The sequence below is a fragment of the Siniperca chuatsi genome, linkage group LG23 (assembly GCF_020085105.1).
Source record: "Siniperca chuatsi isolate FFG_IHB_CAS linkage group LG23, ASM2008510v1, whole genome shotgun sequence".
In the NCBI taxonomy this organism is placed as follows: domain Eukaryota; kingdom Metazoa; phylum Chordata; class Actinopteri; order Centrarchiformes; family Sinipercidae; genus Siniperca; species Siniperca chuatsi.
In genome coordinates this window covers 5,252,153-5,268,469 of record NC_058064.1, presented here as the reverse complement: position 1 = coordinate 5,268,469, position 16,317 = coordinate 5,252,153, and the positions used below count along the sequence as shown (strand labels likewise).

The following is a 16,317-nucleotide window of genomic DNA, read 5'->3' as shown; positions in this document are numbered from 1 at the left end:
GAATCAATGTGATGTCCAATAAAACTAGGAAGTGGCTGCTCTGGCTGTCTTCTAGTGGAGCCCTCCCACAACCAGTCTGGTGATTCACATTATTCAGACAGACGGAGATTAGAGATTTTAAACGGCTGCCCTTTCACATAATGTTGCTCTGCGTTTCCAAATGGGCCCATCACTCCTCCATGCTGTGTCAGTTAATATTACAATTACAAATACAAACAGAGCTAGCCAGAATACATATTTTATTAGGCAGAGAAAATACTGTTCAGAAGAAGAGAAACACCAAAAATAAATTTCTGTCATACATCGATTCCTCTCATATGGCGTAGGAAGGTCACTACTACATCAAAGAGAAACAAACATTAGTAATCCTCCGCAAAGAGGTTAGATGGATACTGTAGCACAGTCAAAAGCACGGCACGGCTCAAGAAGAGCATGATCTGAGGCAGTTCTTGATTCTCCACACCATAAAAACACTGAGAGACGGGAGAGGCAGGTGGCACTGTAGTGGGGAGTTCTTTTCTTGTGACAGGCAAATCAGCAAACATGAGGCGTCAAAGTGGATAACATCAGCCAAAAAAGGCGGTAAATACACAAAGAAGACCGTTCCTCCGAATAAAGAAAAAGATGAGCTTGAAGAGGGGCCTTGGCACAGAGCGCAGCCTCAGCCGAGTGATGAAAATCTCCTGAAAGAGGCAGAGAGGGAAGGCAGCTGGGGTCGGCTTTTGGCAGCTTGTTGTGACCGGAGCTCGGTGGACCGGTTTGGGGAAGATAGGACCTATTCCACTTTTTTCCCATGTGAAACACAAGCCAAAACAAGGCAGAAAAACCCTGCTTGGACTCCTAACGCACACACATGCACACATAAACACACAGACACAGCCCCTTCAGACTTTCAATGTGACACAATCAGACTAGTTCACAAACATGCAGACTTAAAGGCAGAACTTTACAAAGTCATGCAGATGGAATGTTTTGATATATATGTAGCTCAGTCTGACTCAAATATGTTTTGCTGGCTGGCCTGAAGTCTATTTTTATTAGAAGGGATTTATAGGGAACTACTGTAATTTAGTCTAGGCTGTCTTGATTGACTGGAAGTGTGCTCCTGGAAACCTTAACCACATCTGTCTTCTGATGGGGAAAGAAAGAGTAAAGGGGCTTTACAAAGCTGAATATAAGTACATCATAAACTGCGGTATTTTCCTCAGATCTCTTTTCAAATTCAAGATGAGAGCCCGTCATTATCCTAGCCTGATTCAAACCTAATGACTTCTGAAAACTTCAAGACTTCTCAAAATTTCCTTTTAACACACTGGAAAGGGCATCCTGAGTACCGACACTTTTTAGACGAGTCATGTTGATTCTTGAAGGAATAGTTTGACATTTTGGTAAATACGCTTATTCACATTCTTGACGACTGTTTGGTAAATGTAAGGCTACAGCCTGCAGACTTTAGCGAAACAGCTAATCTGGCTCTGTCCAAAGGTAACAATATATACATATCAGCACCTCTAAAGTTCACTAATTAACATGTTATGTCTTGTGTGTTTAATCCAGTGATTGAGAGTGTGTGAAAACTAGTTAGCAAGCGAGCAGAGAAGTCAAAACAGTTAACTAAAACTAATAAATACATGGTTGAAATATATAGCTAAAAGTAATGGATAAATGGTTGGAATAGTTAGCTAAAAAGTAATGAATGAACAGTTGAAGTAGTTAGCTAAAAGTAATGAGCAAATATTTAAATTAGTTATCTTAAAGTAATGGATAATGGTTGAAATAGCTTAAAGTAATGGATAAAGACTATTTCTCAGCCTGGTACAGACTTCCTTTACCATAAAACTGCAACTTGATGTTTTTTTACATTTCAGTGTTTGTACGGATTAAACAGAGGTGTAACATGTTAATTAGTGAGCTTTAGAGGTGCTCATAGGCGGATTTTGTTACCTTTGGACAGAGCCAGGCTAGCTGTTTCCCCCTGTTTCCAGACTTTATGCTAAACTAAGCTGACCAGTTTGAGCGTGGTATCTTCTCATATAGCTTGGTAAGAAAACCAATCGTGTTTGTGTCTCAAAATATAAAACTATTCCTTTAACACCATCTAAACTGAAATGATAAGGTTTACAATTAACAGTTTTTTAATTACTTTATCACAAATTTTTGTATAGCCAAATCACAAAATATTCCACTAAAGTTCACTTTAATTATTAATGATTATAATGGTTTTCCCTTTCCCAGTGTACCCAAGCAGCTCAACAGAGGAATTGGTTTGAATATACATTATAATCATAAAGAATGATTAGACTCAGAGATCGGATTGGCTCATAACTGGCTTTCATCCGCTCTGTAAACTAGGCTAATTTAATATAAGAAATAATCATGGTGAATGTCTTAATTCTACAAACACAATGATGTAAACTCAAGAATGACGGTGGCGAATGCTCATCCATGTTCTGGCAGTTGTGAGACACTGTGATCGGACGGTCCAGACACAAACGGCAACCAGTCGAGATTCAAGGAAAGTGGTCGCCACCGTCGAGTCGAGCTCACAGGTTCTCGTTGGTGTCGTGTTGGCACTGGCTGTCGGTCAAAGGGTTCAGGAAGGGCAGCTCCTCGCCGCAGCCCTGCAGCTTCAGGACCCGACTGCTCAGGTCCAGGCAGCACTGTGAGAGGACACACATAGGGAAACATAAGTAATATTACATCAGGGTCAGGAGATGATTAATGGGATAGGATACAATAAAAATGTATTCTGCAATATTTCTTTTTTCAGGCGTCTATAATTATTAATATTTTCTTGTGGAATACTAGATAGTTTTACCCATTCAGGCCTGTTAAATTACTTAAAGTTAACAATCTGAGAAGGGAAAATCACTCCGTTAATAGCCTACATAGTTGAAGTAGATATTGCTTTGTTTTAAGGTTGTGAGCCACTGCACTACGTGACCAGATTTGCTCAGATTAGCTATGTCCTTGTGTTCTTTATGTTTATCTGTTATAGAGGTGAAACGATTAGTCAGTGGACAGAAGTGCAGAGTGTAAACATCTCTCATACAGTTCTCACAGGAAACGGCACTCTGAGGTGGCACTGTAGAGGAAACGGGGGGTAGCCGGATGTGTGTGTGGACAGTCACGTGGAGATGACTGTACGGCATGCAGCAAGTTAGCTGCTAGCATTCGGCTACTCAGCATGTTGGTATGATATAATTCTCACCAATTACATAAAATGACTTAAAACCACTATGTGTAGATTTGTGTGTAAAGTTTCTTACGTTAGCGCCCCCCAGTGGTCGTATATAAAATACACTGTGGAAGCAACGTACACCGCTACTGGACCTGCTTCCAAGGGCACTGAGATGAATGGGTTAAGTAACACACAGGCTGCACCAATTTTCACTGTGGTTGTTTAAATTTTCTAGGGCTGCAACTGCAACAATTATTTTCATTATCAATTAATTTGACGATTGTTTTCACAATTAATCGTTTGGCAAATAAAGTCAGAAGATAGTGAAAAATTCCGATCACAATTTCCTAAAGCCCAAGGTGATGTCTTTAAATCACTTGAGCAACAATCCAAAACCCAAAAATATTCAGTTTACTAAAACATTGTTTTGTTTTTTTGCTTTAAAAATAAACAAATTGTTTCTGCTCTAAATTCTTCTAAAATCGTATACCATCAGAATCACCTAAAATCTATAATCAAAACCTAAAACTTCTAGGGTTTAACATGACGATGGCATTTGACTATAGTATCTCTGATGAGTCCTTCAGTAGAAAGCAGGGATGAGTTTCTTTTGCAGTCGTTGTGTTACATTTACATTTCAATAAACCCTAAGATAAGACGGTGTAGTCCCTCATTCGTCCAGGAGTCCACGACCCACGACTGAAACCTTTTATACGATAAACCCTAAGATAGTTTACGCCATTCATTTTAATTCATTACTAAATTGTTTATGAAAGTTTGCAGAAAAATACAGGAGTGAGCTTGGAGGAAAATGTTCATCTTACATTACAAAATCCTTAAGGGCTACTTATAAGGGAACTCATGTTCCTTTCATACCCTCAAGTCCCACTCTAATTAGATTTTTAGGAAGATATTAACCAGATGCAGCACATGTAATACTGACATAAGGGAGTGCACTAACTTCAGATTGCCAGATAGTTTTTTCATGGTGTTTAAATTGCATTTTCAAATGTGCAAATTCAAAATCCCACCTCACAGGATGTCCTCAATTTGGGTTTTACCTGCACAGTGGGCATCTAATAGATAGCTGTGCCGCTAAAATAACACCACCCAGCCTTGCACCTAGATAACTCTGCATCCAGTACATCTCTTTTTGAGAATTGTGCCTCCATCTTTCCCCCTGAAATGTTAATTTTTCTACTAGCATTTATTTTTCTTCTTCTTCGTCGTCTTCTTCTTCTTCCCTTTTGCTTATTTAAAGCCATGTGACCATTCCAGGCAGCAGGTTCTTTAAAAACCACACACACAAAAAGACACATGATAAGGCACACCAAATATTAGCAAAGCAAATGAGGCCCTTACTTTAAGTTCCAACAGAGTCTGAAGACCCAGGCACAGCTCAAAGGCCTCATCCTCTGAAAGTGAAAGGAGAAAGGAAAGATAAGGGGAGAGGAGTGGGAATGAAAGAAATTGAATTTTATAACTGCTCCGATTCCCATTCAGCAAGACCCTCGTCTGAACATGCATACACTAGCCTGAATCCAGGTTAAATCATCAACACAACTAAATTATTCATTCTTGCGTTAATGAGTGCTGATAAGCTTATGTGCTTGTGAGGGTGCGTATTTTGGAGCCGGGTGAGAATTTAATGTCCGTGAAAGAGTCAGGCGCTGGGCTTAAAGACTGAAATAGAATCATTATTCAGTGTTGGGGAGGAATTGAGGAGTAGGTGCAGACAAGAATTGCAACATAAATAATTGTGTGTGATCTTGTTCTTTTATCTTTGTGAGGACCAAATGTCCTCAAAACAAGGCCAAGATCAGGATAAATCTTCAAAGTAAGGGCATTTTTGACCAAGTGAGGACACAATAATATTTCTATAAATTTATGGTTTGGGGCTAAGTAAGGAAATAAGTTTTGACTTTGGCATTTTGACATTTTATTTCTTGTCGAGAGTTAAAAGAGTAGTTTGATACCACTCTTATGTCTGCACAGTAAATATGAAACTACCACCAGCAACCCAATGAAGTACTGTAAATGTTTTTGAAGCATTAATCTTCAGTTTATGGATATCCCTATTAGGGATGTGCCGGTATCAAATTTTAATGCTACAGTTATTGTGGCCAAAAATATCACAGTATGTATGTATATTATAACAATAATTAAACTGGACCTGAAATACTACTGTTAGAGGTGCAATATAGTAAAATGACTTTACACCATATTTATTTATAAACCTAACAAACACTGAACTGTATACTGCAGCTTTGTTGGACAAAAGAAATAACATCAAACACACCATAAACAAAAGCACGTAGCGTATTGTCTGTGTCTCTTAAGATTCTATGCATCCATTCGTGTTTTTATTCTGATTTATTTTGGGTGTCAATGGTTAAAATAATTTTAAAAGACTGAGAATAGAACAGACCATAATAGTGATGGACTGTGGACCATGCTCTCTCTCCCTCACTTAATGTACAACTCAGCACTGATAAACTAGCCGTGCTTCAGTGGGTCTGCTAGCTAATGTTAGCATAGCAAGTCTTGGCCAGAGTAGCTGAATAGTCCTGCTGCTGCTACTATTGAAGGCAGGTTGCTGTGCTGTGCTCATGGTTCTTGCTGAAAACGGCGATAGTCATGGTAATATTTCACCAAGGTATATAATAAAACTGGCATACCGGCACATCTCTAACCCCTATTCATGAAAGCGCTTACTCTTGCTGTTCTAAACATCCATGAAGGGGCTTATCTAAAAAAAATGCTCACCTGCAGAGGAAATGATATTTCTTACAAAAGCAGAAAGCTGAATGCAAGTGTCCTTAAAAGAAATGCAACCCTCTACATGACAAAAATAAACTCTGGTATTCCCTTCCAGAGACCTATAGTGATGCTAAAGGACACAAATGATGCAGATTTACTTGTTCCTCTCCTTCTTTTGGACCGCTTTTGTTTATTATCTGCAGTTGATGTTGTTTGTCTTTGGACTAGTGCCTGCAGTGACTGTTACACATGGTATCAATGACCACTTATCGCCAAAATTTGTCATAAGAATCTAAAAAAACAAGATCTGTCACACAAAATCCCTCAGTAAACAGTGTTTTCAGTACTTGGATTTTCTGTTTATGAAGTTTGGTTCCTTCTTTGTCTGTTTAGCCACTGTGACAATTACCGTTCACGATAATTATCTTCCCACTTGTTCTTTTTCAGCACCAGGGGATTTTTCCCTCAAAGAAGGTACCTGGCACTCTTAGTACAGCAGATGTAAAAGCTTTCTTCAAGAGTGCATTCAACATTATTGTGTTGCATTGACAATATAAAGTGGAAACAGCTGCAAAAGAGACATTTATTTGCCTGAAAATATTGTTAATTACTACTTTAACATATTCTCGTCGACCTAGCTGTCCTTTTATTTAATGGTAATTTCTGCCTAGGTGCTTTAAGAGGACATGGTAGGATGTACTGTCTGAATGTTAAGTACAGAGATGAGCACATATCCAACTCAAAATCTCTTTTATCGGAATCTCTGCAGAAATTACACAGCAGGGGAACTTGTAATTTTCTACTAGAGTTGCGGCAGCATTTATGCATATGACCAGTGTGTTTTGACAACTGGAAAATCACCAGCACCATTTGTGACCACTCAAATGTCGCCTAAGGTAAAAACATTGACTTTTTAGCCACGCTAGCAGCAGTTCAACAACTACGATTGCCATAAAATTTGCTACAGATATTCTTTGTCTGCAGACGATTAAGCCTACTGACTTTGGTGATCCCCTGACGTTTCCTCTAGCGCCACCATGAGGTTGACATTTGTGGTTTTGAGTGAAATACCTTAACAACTGTTGGATGGATTGTCGTACAATTTGGCACACACATTCATGTCCCCCTCAGGATGCAATTTAATAACTTTGGTGATCCCTTAACTTCTCACTCGGTCAAAATTTTTATTTGTTCAATACTTTCGTTTGCAACAAGAAAACAGCAAAACTAATGACATTCCCATTAGCCTCAGCTGTAGTTTGTTTGGTGCCTGTTACCAAATGTTAGCATGCTAACATGCTAAACCAAGATGGTGAAAGTGATAAACATTACACCTGCTAAACATCAGTACGTTCACATTGACATTGTTAGCATGCTGACGTTAGCATTTAGCTAAAAGCCCCACTGTGCCTAAGTATAGCCTCACAGAGCCACTAGCATGGCTGTAAATTCATATTAACTAAAAGATCCAAATCATTCAAATAGATTTACTTTATTTCCCTGGATCAGAACTGTTATAGTGTGACCTAATATTCCTACCTTTGACATAGGCTGAACACTGGACCGTCTGTCTGCCCAGCTGCAGCTGCAAACCCGTCACTGAGCTGCTCACACCACATGGTGAACTGTCCTGAATGGGCACCAAGCTAATAATACACACACAGTCACACAAAACAATATCTTTAGTAGTTCAAATACAAAACCTTTTTGGGACATTTCATTTTATACATTAGCTATCTATCAGAAATAGATACATAGTCATTATTATGTCACTCTTTCATCAGCTTTTTATTCAAATGTTAATCAAAAGTTTATGCAGTTGAGATTTTATTAACTAGCATTTTGAAGACAAACAGTAAACCAATTTTAGCAGCTTTTACTGTTTATCTGCTTCCTTTAGAGCTGATTTGAAATTAAGATGAGAACAAAATGTCACATCCTCTTCACACTGTTAAGGCAGTGCACAGACTCTGATCTAAAGACTGGCATTTTAATGTCTTTTCTTAAAGATGATGTCAGGTCTTTAAGGATCTGGAAAAACCCGCCTTAGTTATTGAATCTCTCCTCAAAGCTTATTTTTTAGCCAATTCTTTTAACATTCATATCCTGTTATCCTTAGACTTTTTCTTGGTTTTACTTTTACTCTTTCTTATCAGTGTTCAGTATTTGCATGTGATTGATTTGATTGTCAAACGCTTTTAAAGATGGCAAGTAATATATGTGTTGTAAGTGTTTGCACTTAAGAGCACAGTGTTTCTTACCCCAGCCTCTGACAGCAGGAGGTGGAGATGTGGTTATGTTGGCTGCTGGTGCTGATGGATGCCTTGACTTCAGTCTCGCAGCACTGTGGGGAAGACAGAGGGGGAATTTGGTGTCACATTGTGATTTTCAACTTTAGTCTGGAACCACCGTACACAAGGATACAGCCAGTCACAACAGCACATTAATACAACTCAGTGGGGAGCCTTTGAAAACTACTGATCTCTTTTCTTTTGAACAAATCCATTCGGCTGCCACATGCTTGTGAGACTGCCAAACTGAAAAATAAAGTCTAAGTCGGCTGTTAATCAACTTCGCACAAACTAAACAAATCTCCCACTGGTGCAGTATTTCCAAGCCAGCCCTTGTTTTTTGAGTCAAATGTTATTCTGTGTTTGTAACTTGATCTTTATTGATTCTGTGTTGGAGTCTTAAATCACTACCCTTCTGTTAAATGCTGCAGGCGTTCGGTTCAACATCCTAGCAGTTAATAATAAAATTAAAAGTAAACCAACAGGGGCATTCTGTATACCATTACAGATCACATGATTTGTTTTTTTTTTATTATTAACTGATCTGTTAAGTTAATGTTATTGACTCTATTTCCCGACAAAATGCTGATTCTTCAGTTTGTTGAGTGCACTTTGGTTTTTCTGACTTAATGTTCTCAAAAGTATCACTAGAGCATGAAATATTAAACCAAGTGAGTCATATGTGCATTTAACTCATTAGTCAACCAAACAACTCCACACTGAAGAGGAAAGTGATCTATGACAACTCACATGATTCATTTTAAAAAACTGAAACTTCACTATATTGCAGAGTTAATGATTATTTTTATCTTTAAAGCAGCTATAATCAGTATTTTTATAATACGATTAAATTACAATATGTGAAAGCACGTACGTACTGACAAACCCACAGAAAATATCACTCGACTCCCCTCAGTTCTACGGAGCTTTTTACCATTTTTAAGCTCATTGTTTTGGTTTTGTGGCCACCAACTGTTTTAGTTCACTCTTACAGCTCTCATAGCGTAATTTTTGGCAGAAGGCAGTTGTTTTCAGCAATAAAGCTCTTAAACCCCACTGTACGCTAACTGCTCAGCACCAAACAGCAGACAGACACCGTTAGCTACTAGCTGGTGAACATAGTGGAGCATTTAGCAGCTAAAGAGTCAGATATTTACCTCAGGAGTTGGTAGAGACCAAAAACAGAGCGAAAAGAGAGTGAATATTGGACTTACATTCATCAGGTGGCCACAAACATGACCCCAAATGAATGCTAATGTTGCTCCTTATCTGCAGGATATGTAAATAGGTAACTGTTTGCTAACAAGTTTGTCATATCAGCTTGTTTCCGCTGCCCCAAAGAGCCCAAAAAATCAGTTATTGCAGGTTTAAAGTGATAGTTTGACATTTTGGGAAATACATGTTTTCACTTTATATTGCCAAGAGTTACATTAAAAGATTGATACCACTCTCATGTCTGTCTGTCAAATATGAAGCTACTGCCAGGAGCCAGTTAGCTTAGCTTAGTTTAGCGGAAAGACTGGAAAAAGGGGGAAACAGCTTTGAACAGTTCTGTTAAAAAATACACCTACCAGCACCTCTAAAGCTCACTAATTAGCACGTTATATATTGTTTGTTTAATTTGTACAAAAACTGAAGTGTAAAAACCGCAAATGATTTTCCCCTTTTTCTAGTCTTCATGCTAAGCTAAACTAACCATCTCCTGGCTGTAGCTTTAACACAGATACGAGAGTTACATCTAACTCACAGCAAAAAAAGCAAATAAGTGTATTTCCAAAATGACTATTCCTTTAATCTTTCACATTTTTTTCTTTTTCCATCATTCAAGCTACGTGTTTCAGTAGTAATGCTAACAGGCAGCTTGTCCTAATTTCCACTGACATTTCAATTCTTCTGCATCTCGCAGTTTCTCTGTTGCCTTCAGGGCACTTCATGTCACAATGACATGTTTCATGGGAAGCAGAGGAAAGTCTATAGTGCAGCAGATTGTAATGGTTTATGGGAACAGTTGTCTGTAATGGCCTTTTTCTATTCAGCATCCTCTTACTTGATGTCATGCAACTGTACACAAGTAGGAACATGTTTGTCGAGGGAAAATAGTAATGGTAGAGTGAAGAATGTATTCAGAACATATAGTATCTCTGTGTGCATGTGAGATAAGCAGTATGTTGGCACCACCCCCACACTGTTAACTGTGTATCACACCATGTATAAATTAGAAGTCTTTTCACTATCAAATTCAAATAGATCCTACTACATTACTCTATGGTCTTATTTTTTATGATTTTGCTTCCAGATAAACTGCAGTTCAGGAAACAGTAATGTTCTTGGTAATTTTTATTTATGGAACAAGGTTAAAGTCCTCACAGGCGGAGCTGTCAAACTACTGGACCTTGACGAGCTACAAATACTAATATTATAAGCAAGCTAATACTGACTGAGTGTATTTTTGAAAATGCAATAATTTTAAACACTCAAAATGGAAGTAACACCTGCACACTGACTTCAAACCACAAAACAAGAATGGCCAAAAACAGGAGATATATTAGCACCCAGGACCAACACACTGGCAGTGCATTTCACCCAGTGTCCTCCCTGAGATATACTATATTGACATTGAGCATGTTAGAGCCCCCAAACGAGGAGGTGACATTAAAATTAATTTTTGGTATAGCTTCTTGTTGATAGCTGTCCATAGTCTAAACAATAACATAGATTAATGTTAGTGTATGTTAACAGACAAATGTTAACAGATTTTTATCCTGTATAATATTTCAGTGTTTCCTTTCATTCGACTTAAAACTATTTTAATATTTTTTGTCATGCTAGCGGCAGGGCTCTATGGATGCACACTAAAATATCTCAATGACAATTGGACTGACTGCCATGAAAGTTTGTACAGACCTTCATAATCCCCAGAGGATGAATTCTACTGACTTTGGCGATCCCTCTTTTCCTCTTGGGCCACCAAGAGGATCACATTTGTGTTTTTTAGTGAAATGTCTCAACATCAATTCGACGGATTGCCATGAAATTTCGTTCAGACATTCATGTTCCCCTCAGAATGAATTGTAATAACTTTGATGATCCTCTGACATTTCCTCTTGCGCCATCATCAGGTCAAAATTTCACTTTGTCCAATACTTAATTAGCCTCAGTTGCACTTAGCAAATGTTAGCATGCTAACACGCTAAACTAAGATTGTGAACATGGTGAACATTATACCTGCATAACATCAGCATGTTAGCATTTAGCTGACACTCCTGTACAGCCTCATAAAGCTGCTAGCATGGCTGTAGACTCTTGGTCTTGGTTGATATATTTGATGTATTATTGTCTCTCCTTTGGGATTCTTGTACTTTTGATTGAGTTTTCATTGTATACTTCTTGAATTGGTCATCGTTTTGAAATGTATATCACAGGTTGGATGTTTAACCACATCTGTTATCATAGAGCCTATCATCCTATTGATATATATGTATATATATATATATATATATATATATATATATATATACCAATGTGTGATGTGATGAGATGTTATAACATCTGCTGTGGTTTTTACTGTCCAGCCCACATCCTGGTTCCTGAGATACCATATACCGTATATCTTTCTCTCCTCGTCATCTCCGTCATAAATCAATACCTTATCCACTTGACCCGAGGATATTTCCCCCTTTGGAAATAAACACGTTCAGTTTCCATGAGCCATGTTTTGATCCCTCACACTCTGTACGGACTGAGCTGAGCCCCCTTTGTCCTCACAGACTCACCGGCTTATCAGCAGGCCCACAAACCAGCTCTTTTGTCTCAGTCCTGGCTGTGCAGAAATCCCTCTCTCTCACTGAAGTTTAAAATTAGCTGCAGAATGAGTAACTGAGGAACGCTTTGCATTTAATACGTTGATGATAAAACTAAGCAAAGCACAATGAGTAATAGGGGAAAATGCTGAATCTACCAGAAAACTCCTAAGTAGACTACTAATACACTCACACACGCAGAAGCTGTGCTACGTGCTTTTAATACCACAGGGAATAGCAGTTGTTTGATCACTGCATTGATCTCTTTCAAAGGATAAAAAATAGGTCCGTCCTTGGTATTATATATGGCTGCAATTCTCTCTAATCAGAATCCAAAATGTTAGCTCTTTAGCCCCTGGATATAGGTCAAGTATTTAATATTGGCACCTATGTATGTATCTACTATCTTTGTCCTTGATTAGATTTAATAGAGAATTTGATAAAAGAATGCTTATTTTCATTATTTATTCATCTTTGTATTATTGTTTTGATTCATCATTTAATAGTTTAGTCTATAAATGTCAGAAAATAGTAAAAAAAATAAATAAAATGTATTCAGTAGAATTATATAAAACTGAGAAAAGCAGCACTTTTTTTTTGCTTGGTAAATGAAAAGCAGCACATTTTTTTTGCTTGGTAAATGACAAAGAGCCTGATCTCTGTATCTGCTATGCAATGTCAGTTATTCTGATGGACATCTGTCTTTATTTTCTGTCAGTACTTCATATAAAACATGACTGTTTTAACTGACATTGTGTAATTAAGTATCATCCTTCTCTGGTAGCTAGATATGAAAAATCAGCTTGAGGACAGACTAAATCACTGCTTGAGTATTTTGTGTGACCTTTCTGCATACATTAGTCATTAGAGTGTTGAGTGTGTGTTAGATCGGGGACCACAGGGAGCATCTCCACGTGAAACCAGACAACCATTAATGCCTAATGTGTTTCAGACAAATTGTAAGAAAAGACAGTGAATAAAAAGCAGGAATACTGAGTCACTGCATGTATAATGGTGCAGTTTTCTATTTTGTTTTGTCTAATAAAGGGGGTTGTTTAAAATGCTACATGGCCTTACCCTAAAACATAGATAGACTGATGACTAGTTGCAGTCACGGTTTATTAATTTAAGGGGCACTTCTCTGATTTTACACATGAAGATCGGTTTACTTGTCAGAAAGGCTACTACTCATTAAAACAGTGATGACATCATGACCCCGATGACATCATCAGGGCTATATCGGATTGGATTTGAAACATTTTTATCAGAAGGCGTTTGTGTGAGTGTGTGTGTGTTACAAACTTGGGATGTGGAGTTTAAAAGATGTGGGCTTTTACCAGGCACAGAGGATCTACTGAAAACACTACTGAGATGCATTATGGGAAATGTAGGATCTATTGCTTGACCCAAACTAGGGACTAAGAGCCAATATATCTCTGCTTAAATTTTGACCATACTTTTTAAAATCTGTTTCTTGTGAGTCTCTCAACTTTATTACACTAAAATGCTTGAATGCCCCTTATCTTAACTCGTATTCTAAATAAAAAGTATTTTAGCCTTTACTGATAATAGCTAGTAGAGAGTTGACAGGAAATGAGGGGTGAGAGAAGAGTCCGTTTGCTCATGCACCAATTCCTTTGCTCACTAGTGCACAATGTCCGCTGTCGTCTTTACAGGAGTTGCTAATGCACTCCGACACTCGAGTTTACACTGTGGGCAAATCTACAGCAAGCACCCGAAAGCTGTCCCTTAAGCGGATTCCTTCGTATAATACTGATCGTTGGGTGCTGTTTAAATAAACTAAGCTGAGTTCACTGCAGTGTCTTCTTGGAAGAACAGCAATTTAACCAGCATTTAACCAGCATCTTGAAGTTTTATGTATTTTCTGGTGAACCTCCACAATGACACCCATTTAGCTCTGTCTTTATCTTGTTACCATACGAGTTGGACAAAAGAATATAGTACAATGTGACCACCAACTAATAGGTACTGTTGGTCACACAGTCAAAGAGCCAAACATCAACAAGGAGCTGCACACAGTTGCTGCGACTGTGGACTGCAGTGTTTCAAATTCTAACAAGACACACTAATGTAGTAGCAGAGGTCTGCGGCCATAAATTAAAATAAATAGCTTTATATGAGGCTGCCACTGCATTGGTACTAGAGTCAAGTGGGCCAAAGTGAGCAGTCATCCTCAAGGGGCTACAAGAGGCAACGTGGGGTACAAGTGGGCAAAACTAGACCCCAAGTGAGAGGGTCACCTGTTGGTTACTGCATGGGGCTCAATACTGCACAAATATTAATGCAGTTTAATTTAATAAATAAATTTATTCTCATTGTTTTCCCTCTTTGTGTCCTGCGGCCCACACAGTTTGTCCATTTCAAGCCCTTGTGCACTTGTTACCCCTGTAACCTACATTTAATCCATTCTGGACCCATGTGCACCTGTTAACCAGGTTGGACTTTCAGTCACCATGACTCAGTTATCTGTTGTTCTGATCCAACCAGACAGCTGCTGGGTCCTGCCAAGCTTTTGATGTGTTGAAAAAGGAAAATAAATGAAGAGTGGGCTTAAAGTGATGAGTCATGGGAGCAGAATGATGCTGTCTTTGTATCCTCTCTTGTTTTCAGTTTTTATGCAGTAGTAGAACGTGTCAAAGCATTGAATGTGAGCGAGGAGAGACAGGCAGAGTACATTTTACACAGTGCAGTACCTTGCATTGAACAACCAGAGCTGTGAGGAGGGTCAAGCTCTCCGTGCCCTCAGTCTTTTCAGCTGTCTGTCTGGCTCCGGCTTCGCTGCTGTCGTCCTCTTCGTCCGACCGTAGACTCCTCTCGCTTTCCTCCAGAGACTCCCTCTCCTCTGTGGAGTCGTCGGCTGTGCTCTCGCTCCTCTCCTCGGCGTCAGCGGGTCCGTCCTTGGTGTCAGCCAGCGGGGACCGAACCCTGTTGCCAGCATCCCGGGCTTCCCCTCGCAGCCGCGTGATGTTTCCCTCCAGCAGGCGGCGCTGGACGATGCTGTGAGGTTGCTAGACGGAGAGACATAAGAGAAATGGATGTCAGATGGCAGGTTTACTTAGCAACAAGTAGAAAGGGAAGATGTGTTCAGCTCTGATGAAAGCTCAGATGTCCTATAAAGGGTTTTGTGAAGGCTGAGTGTTTGTAGAAATTCAGGGAGGATGCTTGTGCAATCAATTCAGTAATTTTTCAAATAAAAATGCCAAAAAATTGATGCTTACAGGTTCTCAAATGTGAGACATTGCTGTTTTTCTTGACCTTACATTATAGTTAACTGAATATCTTTGGGCATTGGACTGTTGGTTGGACAAACGAAGACATCTGAAGACATCACCTTGGAGTCTAAGAAACTGGGATGGATGTTTTTCACTTTTTTCTCATGTTTTATAGACCAAACGATTAACCGATTAATCGTGGAAATAATCACCAGATTAATCGATAATGCAAGCAATCATTAGTTGCAGCCCTACACATTCGGTATGCTTAACTATACAATTCTTGAATACTATTCAGCGTTTCCCCCCTGAATTTTCCTTAGAATTAATCTAACTGCATCATGTATAAGGTGGACTACACCAGTTGACTGCTGTTGAGTTTTTATTTAAAGGGAAATATTGGCTTGATTACACAAAATCAGCAATCCGATATATTTGTATATATGTCAGATCCTACTTAAAGTTAAGGTCTGGAGTCGTGCTTGAACTGGACCATTCCCCACCAGTATCAAATACCAGCAAGGAAGATTTCTGTCTGACTGAGTACCTTTACTCACTTCTTAGTACTGCCACTTTATAATGAATGTATGTACACTTAATGAAGTTAGCAATTTAGGTGTTGGACAAAATAGTTCTGTTTTCTACTCAAACAAGAGAAGAGGCAAATGTGTGCAGATGCTGTGTGAGGTACAATATGTGGTGTAGTTTAGTTGGCAAGCTGTAAGATGAGAGTTTAGATTTCTGCTTGTATTTCCAGAATCGTCTGTCCATAAATAGTCTGTATAGATAATGTCAAAGCTTTGACATTAGCATTGATTGAGCTGGGAAAGAGATCATTTTATGTACATGAATTATTGTAGTAGATTGTATTACAAATAACTAATTTATATCCTCAAATTAATGATTCTTGCACACATTTTTCACCCCCAAATACTGCATTTCCATGCTATACAGACTGCTCGTTTACTTAGTCCTTATTATTCGCTTTCAGACTTGGGAAATGTGTACTCCATACACACAAAAGGGTTAGGGTTACCAAAAATTCTTTCTAC

At 38.7% G+C, this 16,317-nt stretch overlaps 1 protein-coding gene across 1 annotated transcript in view; it reads right to left on the bottom strand.

Annotated features, from left to right (window-relative positions):
* Positions 1-222: 222 nt before the first annotated feature.
* The window catches only part of nrip2 (nuclear receptor interacting protein 2), a 29,744-nt gene continuing 13,649 nt past the window's right edge, over positions 223-16,317 (bottom strand). Inside the window, exons 2-6 of the mRNA XM_044185317.1 lie at positions 14,747-15,061; positions 8,203-8,285; positions 7,481-7,587; positions 4,544-4,596; positions 223-2,660 (exon numbers count right to left, since the gene is read on the bottom strand). Of these exons, the coding sequence (XP_044041252.1) occupies positions 2,544-2,660; positions 4,544-4,596; positions 7,481-7,587; positions 8,203-8,285; positions 14,747-15,061 (675 nt within the window). The 3' untranslated portion in view covers positions 223-2,543. The remainder of the gene's footprint in view (positions 2,661-4,543; positions 4,597-7,480; positions 7,588-8,202; positions 8,286-14,746; positions 15,062-16,317) is intronic.